This window comes from Haplochromis burtoni, unplaced genomic scaffold (assembly GCF_018398535.1).
Source record: "Haplochromis burtoni strain Fernald_Lab_line unplaced genomic scaffold, NCSU_Asbu1 Contig_16, whole genome shotgun sequence".
NCBI lineage: Eukaryota > Metazoa > Chordata > Actinopteri > Cichliformes > Cichlidae > Haplochromis > Haplochromis burtoni.
The window spans coordinates 895,117-906,229 of NW_024582377.1; the positions used below are offsets into that span (position 1 = coordinate 895,117).

The 11,113-nt window shown below is 39.9% G+C and overlaps 1 protein-coding gene across 1 annotated transcript in view; it reads right to left on the bottom strand.

Moving 5' to 3' along the window:
* tdrd9 (tudor domain containing 9) overlaps positions 1 to 11,113 on the bottom strand; it is a gene marked incomplete in the record, with an annotated part of 45,176 nt that overhangs the window by 9,355 nt on the left and 24,708 nt on the right. Inside the window, 11 exon segments of the mRNA XM_014331929.2 lie at positions 1,156 to 1,263; positions 1,408 to 1,524; positions 1,936 to 1,989; positions 3,176 to 3,220; positions 3,313 to 3,376; positions 3,788 to 3,851; positions 3,980 to 4,142; positions 8,659 to 8,790; positions 8,882 to 8,979; positions 9,052 to 9,156; positions 9,785 to 9,842. Of these exon segments, the coding sequence (XP_014187415.1) occupies positions 1,156 to 1,263; positions 1,408 to 1,524; positions 1,936 to 1,989; positions 3,176 to 3,220; positions 3,313 to 3,376; positions 3,788 to 3,851; positions 3,980 to 4,142; positions 8,659 to 8,790; positions 8,882 to 8,979; positions 9,052 to 9,156; positions 9,785 to 9,842 (1,008 nt within the window).

Here is an 11,113-nt window from a genome sequence, read left to right on the forward strand (position 1 = left end):
TCTTTAACCTCCTAGAACCTGGTGTCCACATATTTGAACATCACATTTTGGGTTGTCTAGACCAAAATACTAAATTTGGGCCTACATGGGCCTGATATCCACTTACGAGGACATTATGCTGCCACTGTTCTATCAAAATTAAAACAAATGTACTCTTATGTGGATCTAATTTTTCTCAGAAACAAAAATCAGGTCATTCTTTTTTTTCTTTTTTATACATTCATCAGGTCCCAATCAGCCCAGACACCAAAGAGAAATTGTAAATGCATGCCATGAAAGAGGTCAGGTTTTAGGAGGTTAAAGCAGCTTTGTATTATCCTTCACACAGTTTAAAATCACACTTGGAGCATTTCAGAAGCAGAGCGTTCAGTCTGTGTGGTGCCTTTTATTAAGAAAATTTAAAAATGATCCAAATTTGTGTCTCAGTGGTTGGACTATATATACATATCTTTCTTTTAAAAAAGGGAATGAGTTGAGGGCTGCTTCTTGGCAGCTTTTGAAACATCCTAAAGAACAAACACTGTTTTGAGTGGGCACAATCAACTCTGGTGGTCAGAGGTAGAAGCCAGGAAATGATGCTTACAGAATATTTTTAATGCTTTTGAGAGCATTAAGGCCAATTTGTGAATTCAAGTATGGAATGGAGCTTGGTCTGTTGCAAAAGCAGCAAAATTGGCTTCAGATTCCAGCTAGACAAGCAAATATAAATGTGTAGAGCAGGCAAACACAGAGACACTATTGGCTACAAATTTTTGTGGAGACGTGACTACAAACAAGATCACTTGATCTGTATTTAAGACAATTTAATTGGATAAGTGGAAGAAATCGATGGATGGATGGATAGATAAATACTTTATGCCCTTTTAATTAAAAACTGTCCATCAAACATCTTTAAAAACTTTAAGGACATGCAAGCAAGATGCGAAAAGGGAGTGAGATAAATTTGTCGTTCTTAGACATTTACGAGAAAAGTAAAGCCTGTTTTAGGTAAATCATCAGCCAGCTTGAATTGTACATGAAGTCTAATAATGATAACAACAACCAATTGCTTATTAACAAGTTTATAAATAATTCTTATTATGTTAATAACGTAATGTGCTATGTTAACATGAAGTAAAGTGTAGCTGAGCCAAGCTGTAGATGAGGTAATAATACCATCACTGTCGTTCTGGGGTTGAAGCCACTCAGCTCTCTGGAAGCCAGGGCTTCATCTATATCCACCTGGAGAAAGTAGTTTGGGTAGTACGCACCAGCAATGACCACCTAAGAAGCAGTGAGTCACAATTTACATCAAACTGACAGTCAAATATACTCAGACATGCAAAAAACCCCAAAGCTCCTTACATTGTCACACTATAATGTTTAAGACAATTTATAAACATCCCACAGTTTTCAGCAAAGACTAACCTGAAGAATGAATGCCTGCTTGCGTGCACTGGTGTAGTCTGAGAACTGGCTTTCCTCTGCTACATTCATGTTGAATTGGGACACACGCTTCTTCAGCTCCTCATACAGCTCTGCAACCTGGTCAGCAATTTCAGTAAGCAAGTATTTATACTTTCTTTAAACTGCATGTTCAACAGCTAGAAAACATTGTAAGGACTATAAATTTTAATACCTAATTTGCAAAAGACATCACGGGGTTACCCATGACCTCACAAAAGGAATCAAATTTAAATTAACTTAGCGCAAAAAGTAAGGCAATTTGTGTTTTGTTGTTTATTGCTTTGTTGTAACAAAGCTTCCTGGCAACACTTTTGGAAAGCCTGTTAATTTCCCCTGAAACTGTGGCTCATTTGCTTACTTTCTGTGCCAAGTTTGTATCAGCTTAAAATACACTGCAATTATCACTTAACACCTGCTATTTAATGCACTCAGGTCACGCCTTCTCCTGAAATGTTATTCTCTGAACACATGCGACTTTGATCTCTGTACCTCTCTGATCCTCTTGATCTGAATGAAGTTCTCCTTTCCCCAGTCCAGTTCATCCTAAGAAGAAAAGGCAGCAAATACATTTAATTTTTGCCAAAAACACAAAACAAACAGACAAAAAAAACAAAAACATTGTTATAATGTTGTGTTAAGTTTAATTCACTCTTAGAATTTGAATACCTCAACACTTTTATGGGCGGCTAAAAATTCTAAGTAGGTACCCTGATCATTTCTATAATACCTAGGATCTTTCTGGCCTCAGCAAACAACAACCAGGCTATAACAACAATAACAGCAGCTACTAAGAACTGTTATGTGAGGTCTTTGACATGAAAAACAGGGCACAGAATATATTGCAAAAACACAGGATAAATCTTGTTTTGAGTGACAACTTCACAGAGTCAGCTAGAAGTTAAACTGTAAAGAAGATGGTTCTACAGCAGGATAATGATCCAAAAAATAGACCTCAAAAGTCACCAGATGAATAACTTTTTTACTAGAGACAATTGCTGTACGAACACACAAAGTGCTGGCAGGTTGATGGGGATGGTTCATAAAAAGCCCTCCCACATAGTGCGTGGGTTTTGTTTCTATGGCAACATCATCTAGACAACATATCACCAATCTGACCAGTGTTGTATGATAGACTATCCTTGCCCCTTTCCTATTTATTCCCTATTTCTTATTCCTAGACTTTAACCCCTGTGACGCTGACATGGATAGTCAGGTTGGAGAGACATGGTCAGAAGAAGCTGCTCCTCCATTTGTTGGCTACCCATTTAATGTGATTTGTTGCCTTAAAAACTGATAACAGCACCTATTATTGTCTATATTTTATAGAGAATTAGCCTTGGAAAATCACTTGCCACAGGATCCAAAATCCTGAAACCAGGAAGGAAGATAGTTGTACATTTTCTTTGTTTCAAATACTGTAGTAATATCTCCATTAGCTCTAATAATACCCTTTTAGTTGTCTGAGTGAAAAAGTGAATTGCTGAAACAATTACACTACTTCTATTCTTTCAGAATCTCTTGGTATAGTTTGCCTCCTAAGAGGCTTTATGATGTCAGAAAACGTCTCGAGCAGGTCTGACTGTGAGTTAAAGTGAGTGACAATCAGCACTTATTGATCTTCTTTCATTGGTAAGTAGTTTGTACAAAGCTTTCTGGTGTGCTTGGGGTCATTATCCTGGTAGGGTGGCTCACATCGCTGAAGGTTAGAGTAATTTAGTTCATAGTATACCTTTGGGTGCCTCAGCTGTCCTTTCTTCTTGGCTGAGTGCCATGCCTAATATAAAGAAACGAGAGAGAATAGAGCAACCACACATGAAAATCCACTCAAAATCAAAACCTGCTGGAGATATGTAAAAAATTCTTTACCTTGAAGGCATTTAGGAAAGCTATGGAATCACTTGGTGTGCCACGGGTAAAAGCCAGCTTGCTCCTGGAGTTACACATGATACAAAAAAAGAATAATTACAAAACACACAACCCATATCTGCTTTTGACCTGATTCTAATGTAAACATGTTACAATTAGACACGTGACCAATATAAGTATACACTGGAAGAAAAATTACTGACGATCTAAACTAAAAAATCCCAAACTGGAGGTGAACAGTGGAGTGATGTGACATTATTTTTTCATACTTTTTCTTTTTTGCTGGAATGTGAGCATTTTTCTGAATGCATCAGATATTACGCTGCACTAAACATGTAAAGGTGCGTCAAAAGCTCTAGTTTAAATGAAGTTACTTTACTACGTAATGCATGAAATGCAGCCACAGTGTTGGTACACAAAATCTAATGTGACATCATGAGTCTGTAAATCAGTGCACCTGCTGGATCAGACTCACCTATGGCCAGCAATCTGCTGCATGGACGGTATCGCAAAGAAGCTCTTCAGAGAGTGAGAGGCAGCTGAGAATGAGAGAGTATGTTGTGCAAAAGTATTCCGAAAAACATGTTACACATTTAGGCTGTAAAGCTATGTCTCTAGAAAACATGCCGTAAACAACAGATACCACCAAGTACCATGATAGACTAACCAATGATGAGGCACTCATCCAGGCAACCAAAGACGTGGCCCAGGACAATCATCTTCCCCAGGTACAGGTCTAAAGGCAAGTGAGCCAGCACTCGGCCCAGGAATGTCAGCTCACCATCTTCATTTTGACCTCTGCTTTCACTTTTCACAGACAGCGCACCCATCTGCAGTGTGACAGACAGCATACTCTATGCACACAACTAATGAACTTCTAAACTCATAACATTTTAGCTTTAACATATGCGTATACACACACACACACACACACACGGGGTGCAACGATATTCGTATCGATATTGAACCGTTCGATACAGTGCTTTCGGTTCGGTACGCATATGTATCGAAGAATACAACATTTTTTATTTATTTTATCAACTTTTCTTCTGACGATGCTGTCTGTGTTGAGCGCTCAGTGGATCTGCGTTCGACTACTCCGCCTAGGCTGCACTGTCGAGCGCAGATCCACTGAGCGCAGCGCAAGCTAGCAAGACAGAAGCTAAGCTCTTGCAACATGGCAAATTGAACCTCCCCCACCCTCATTCAGATCTGGCGCTTTGGAACTATTTTGGTTTCATGTGACGTATGACCCTGAAGGTAAGCGCGTCATGGACAAAAGTAAAACAGTATGTTGGATGTGCCACGCAATGCTCAATTACATGGGTGGGAACTACTGCGTTAGCGCAGTTAGCTCGTTAACGTGTTGACGCCGTCCAGCCCCACGCACGGGGCGATCCGCGGTAGCTCGTTAACGGAGATTTGCCGTGTTGTGGCGTTAACGTCATTTCGAGATTAACGCTGACAGCACTAGTGGGAACACAACGAATATGACTGCACATTTACACCGACATCATCCTAGTGCAAAGACAAAAACAACAAGCATGCTACAACTTTAGCCGAGTCATTTAGACAGCTGTTAGCACATGATTCTCCTAATATGCTGCTGAGAATATAGCCCAGAAGAAGCGGATAGTATAGCTTTTATTTTGGAAAGAGCCATTTCTCTGTAATAAACTCTCTTTTCCAAAGATGAGTGATTTCTCGATCAGATAGATTTATTTTTTTATTACTTTGTTGTTTCAGCAACATTAATTTAAAAACTGTACTTTTGAGTTAAAATATATATTTATAATTTTAATAAATGACAAATTAAAAAAGCATGAACATTTTTTTGTATCGAAAAAATATCGAACCGTGACACCAAAGTATCGAACCGTGATTTTGTGTATGTTGCACCTATATATACATACAGGGAGTGCAGAATTATTAGGCAAGTTGTATTTTTGAGGAATAATTTTATTATTGAACAACAACCATGTTCTCAATGAACCCAAAAAACTCATTAATATCAAAGCTGAATGTTTTTGGAAGTAGTTTTTAGTTTGTTTTTAGTTTTAGCTATTTTAGGGGGATATCTGTGTGTGCAGGTGACTATTACTGTGCATAATTATTAGGCAACTTAACAAAAAACAAATATATACCCATTTCAATTATTTATTTTTACCAGTGACACCAATATAACATCTCCACATTCACAAATATACATTTCTGACATTCAAAAACAAAACAAAAACAAATCAGCGACCAATATAGCCACCTTTCTTTGCAAGGACACTCAAAAGCCTGCCATCCATGGATTCTGTCAGTGTTTTGATCTGTTCACCATCAACATTGCGTGCAGCAGCAACCACAGCCTCCCAGACACTGTTCAGAGAGGTGTACTGTTTTCCCTCCTTGTAAATCTCACATTTGATGATGGACCACAGGTTCTCAATGGGGTTCAGATCAGGTGAACAAGGAGGCCATGTCATTAGTTTTTCTTCTTTTATACCCTTTCTTGCCAGCCACGCTGTGGAGTACTTGGACGCGTGTGATGGAGCATTGTCCTGCATGAAAATCATGTTTTTCTTGAAGGATGCAGACTTCTTCCTGTACCACTGCTTGAAGAAGGTGTCTTCCAGAAACTGGCAGTAGGACTGGGAGTTGAGCTTGACTCCATCCTCAACCCGAAAAGGCCCCACAAGCTCATCTTTGATGATACCAGCCCAAACCAGTACTCCACCTCCACCTTGCTGGCGTCTGAGTCGGACTGGAGCTCTCTGCCCTTTACCAATCCAGCCACGGGCCCATCCATCTGGCCCATCAAGACTCACTCTCATTTCATCAGTCCATAAAACCTTAGAAAAATCAGTCTTGAGATATTTCTTGGCCCAGTCTTGACGTTTCAGCTTGTGTGTCTTGTTCAGTGGTGGTCGTCTTTCAGCCTTTCTTACCTTGGCCATGTCTCTGAGTATTGCACACCTTGTGCTTTTGGGCACTCCAGTGATGTTGCAGCTCTGAAATATGGCCAAACTGGTGGCAAGTGGCATCTTGGCAGCTGCACGCTTGACTTTTCTCAGTTCATGGGCAGTTATTTTGCGCCTTGGTTTTTCCACACGCTTCTTGCGACCCTGTTGACTATTTTGAATGAAACGCTTGATTGTTCGATGATCACGCTTCAGAAGCTTTGCAATTTTGAGACTGCTGCATCCCTCTGCAAGATATCTCACTATTTTTGACTTTTCTGAGCCTGTCAAGTCCTTCTTTTGACCCATTTTGCCAAAGGAAAGGAAGTTGCCTAATAATTATGCACACCTGATATAGGGTGTTGCATGAACTACTACACCATCTATCTATCTATATACATACATACACACACACACACAAACACACACACAAATCTTTTAATCATAAATCAGCGGTCCCCAACCTTTTTTGCGCCACGGACCGGTTTATGCCCGACAATATTTTCACGGACCGGCCTTTAAGGTGTCGCGGATAAATACAACAAAATAAAACTAGTACCGGTACCGAAAAAAAGAAGATTTATTCATAACACACGTGAAAAGACCCAGGAAAACCGAGTTAACGATAAAAACGATAACAAAATAACGCTGAAAACCGATAAAAACCCTGAAAACCATACATTTCACACCTGAGCCTCAACTCTCGCGGCCCGGTACCAAACGACTCACGGACCGGTACCGGTCCGAGGCCCGGGGGTTGGGGACCGCTGTCATAAATCATTTAATAAAAACAGCCATGTTATGCTTTTTGGAGTTTTTCTTCATTACTTCATTCTAGCATGTGTTCTTTTTATACACATCCTCCCTTAGGAAGTAAAGCAGTTTGTCAACAACTTGGAAGGTCGGTAGTGCAATCCACAGCTCTTCCTTTTCCTTTGTGTAGCAACAAGCACCTAAGCTACATAACGCTGAAAAGGGATTGCCTGATTTACATCGCACCAATCCTTCAAAACACAGCATTTAGCAGCAAGTGTTTCAAGTGTGTAGATGGAGGAGGCAATGTGGTTTGTCTACTACTGGAAGACTGCTGGTAAATTTCTGCCTTCTGCAGTCTGGATATCAAAGCAACCTTTGAGCAATCTGGTCACCCTGACTACCCATCACAGTGTGATTTTGTGTTAATATTAAGCTTAAAACCTTCCCTTTTTATAAAGCATATAGTTAGGACCCTATATCCATCCTTAGTTACGCTGCAATAGGTCTAGGCTGCTGGGGCTTTCCCATGATGCATTGAGTGTTTCTGTTTCATTCACCACATGTTCATACATCTCTATGCATTTAATCATTAGTTATTATTAATCTCTGGCAGTCTTCCACAGCGTGTCTTTATCTCGTCTTCCTTCCCTCACCCCCAAATGGTAGTCTCTTGCTGAGCCTGGCTCTGCTGGAGGTTTCTTGTTGTTCAAAGCAAGTTTTTTCTCCCCACTGTCACCAAAGCATTGCTCAAAGGGGTTTTCTCTGTGTTATTGTAGGTAGGGCTGGGCCATATCATACCGTTCACGGTAATACCGGTATAACGTTGGGCAACGACAAGAAAATAAAATATCGCGATAGAATATGGGTAAAACGCACATGCGCAGTGCCTTTGTTTTCATACGCACATAGAGAAAAAGGCACGGCGGCGACGGTTATGCTGAGGATATGTCGGCCAATTTCCACTGGAAATGCCTTTTGGTGAAACTGTCAGCAAGGAATTTGCATTTGCACTGTTACATTTTTATATAACTTTGTCTAGTGTCAATTATATCGTCAGTTATATCGTTACCGCAAATTTTCAAATGTATATCGTGGTAAATATTTTTGGTCATATCGCCCTGCTCTAATTGTAGGGTCTTTGACTTACAATATAAAGCGCCTTGAGGGGGCTGTTGTGATTTGGTGCTATATAACTGAATTGATAAAACTGAACTGAACTGAAAAAAGTGTGCATTATGGTGAAAAAATTAATTTGATTTAAAAGGTGATTCCAGTGCTCAGTTATACAAAAATAACTATGTAGTCATATACCAAGAGGTAAAATTAAATACTTAACAAATGCTATTAAATCAGAAATACTAAAATAAAAAGATAACATGCACATTTTCATTCCCTTAGCCTAACACACGACATCATTAATATTCGACATGGCCCTATTGTGCTCTCATGCTACATAAACTATGTGAACACTGGCTGACGCAAAGCTCCTCTCAGAGAACTCAAGGTCTAATCCTCAGACAGAGCTGGCGGTCAGCTGCCCGTCCAAATACATAACAATCACCATTACAGCTACACATTTGTCTGCACTTGACTAGACAATAATGCCTCTCTCAGAACACAATCATCAAGTTACACTCTCTACCTCTTTGAGTTGCAGCACAGTCCTAACTATGTCAGAGAGGTTGGGAGGTGAGAGTGCTGTGGAGAGGAGGGAGCGGGGATCTCCCATGTCCAGCAGCTTCACTTTCAACAAGACAGTGGAGAGCGGAGCAAGCTGAGGAAATAGAAAATAGTAGAGCACAGATCGGTTTTCAGAAGTAAGGTCTGAACTGCATTAAAAACTGGTCACTGGCACAGTCCCTTACCAGCATCTCGGGAATCATGTAGTCTGGGATTTCCTTTTTCCAAAACTCTTTGGTAACAAGTCTGTAACAGTAGCCCTTTGACACTCGACCTGCCCGACCTGTCAGGAAACAAACATTGAGTTAAAGGCAGAAGTGATAGTAAGCACTTAAAAGGTCTAAAATGGTCGTACCTCTGCGTTGGTTGCAGCTGGTTTTGGAGGCCCAGGTGAGATGCAGAGACTCGTAATGGGTATCCGGGTCACACACCAATTGGCGAACCAGACAGAAGTCAATAACTGTCATTAAAAAAAAATGCTAATACAAATTAACTTAAAATAAATACATAAATAGATCTCAGAGAACAAACCACTTAAAACCACATGGGAGCACGATGTGGGCAGTTCTCTTGTAAGTCATGAGTGGAAATCACATTGAGCAAAAACCTTTTCACATAAGCTGAATATTTTTTACATCAACTATTTTACACCAGAGCACCATAGGAGAAATGATTCAACGCAAATCTTTGCTCTAGGTGCAAGACAGACAAAGTGACCTAATTCATGTAATATGGAAATAAACATTAACTAACACATGTTGTCAGATTTTAGGAGATGACATAGTGCAGTTATTTGTTTTTCTATATTTATTCATTGTTGTTTACCTTACTAATTGTATTGTTCTCTCTGATGTTGGCAGCGACACGACCATTAATTTTGATATGGCCTTTGTCTGGTAGTAGGTGCAGGTGGGACTGCTACTTGGGAATTATTTCTTGTATCTTGCTCTTATTTAACTTCCTTTTTTCCTTACAACATTATTGATATCTGTATGCCTTAATTCTCAGTTTCTTGTAAATAGATGATGAAAGAAGAGTGACAATAGATGAAGTCAGATTTTTAAAAATTTAAAACTGAAAAAACCCACCATATTTGACATCTGGAACAGTCACTGAACTCTCTGCAATGTTGGTGGAAAGGATCACCTGTGAGGATTAGAAGATAATTGGTATAGCAGGTACTGACAGCACATGCAAAAAGTTACGATCAACAGCTTTTACCTTCCTGTATCCAGGAACAGGAAAGAGGAACACGCCGTTCTGCTCCTCCAGTGTCACTGAGGAGTGAAGAGGATAAACCTGCAATCTGAAAAAAGCAGCATGCTGAGTTTGAACTTAATGTTAAAGTACTACTCATTTACCTTTACTGATCTGCTACTTCTGCACCTTCCCCACTATCTACAGAGATTGGATACTTTCTACCACTGTGTATCACGTTCATTGTGCATCTTCACTTTGTTTCACTATGGGAGATACAACCTACTCCCAGATTGTGTCAACCCTGAGCCAGAGATGACTGTGCAGCATCCAGCCTGCGAAAATGCACAAACATATGTGGCATAGCTTAGTTTGCTGCTGCACAAATATTCTGGACCGACATACCTCTGAACAAAGCTCAGGATATCAAGGTCAAGGTAACTTTATTTATACCCATAGGCAAGGTAAATTTGCTTTACAGAAAAATGATAGCATTTGGCATCCCTTAAAAAACACACATACCTAATAAAGATATAAACCTCACTGTAGCACATATAAAGTAATTTAATATTTCGAATCAAAAACAAAAACAGTTCTTATTTAATTCAGTGACAGCAACGGGGACAAAGCTATTTTCATAACGCTTTGTCCTGCATCTCGGAAATAGAAACCTCCGTCCCGAGGAAAGAAGCTGAAATTCACCCCTTAGAGCAGTGGTTCCCAAACTTTTTTTGCTGGCCCCCCCTTTGTTTTACAGAAAAATGTTCACGCCCCCCCTTTGCACGCACGCGCACACACACGCACGCCCAAACACATCCTCCAACCACACACACATATTTTGCTCAATTGCGGTTTATTTCACACCTCAAACATTTAGTGAACAATTAAGCAAATACAAGTAATCTGTAATAAATTACAGTAGTAAGAAAGTAAACTAATAACTCTTTTACGCTACGCCTGCACCTACACGGGTATTTTTGAAAACGCAGCCGTTTCGTCCACACGTAAACGGCGTTTCAAATCACCGAAAACTGAGATTTTTTTAAACTCCTTTTTTGCGTTTACGTGTGGACGAGGAATACGGAGTTCGTCACGCAACGTCAAAGCTATGTGCCTTTTTTCACGTCAGCTGTGCGCCACGTTATTGTTTACATGAGAGGAATTGCAGAATGGCAGATAGAGACAAAATACTGTTAATCTGACTATCTTCAGGTTTTACA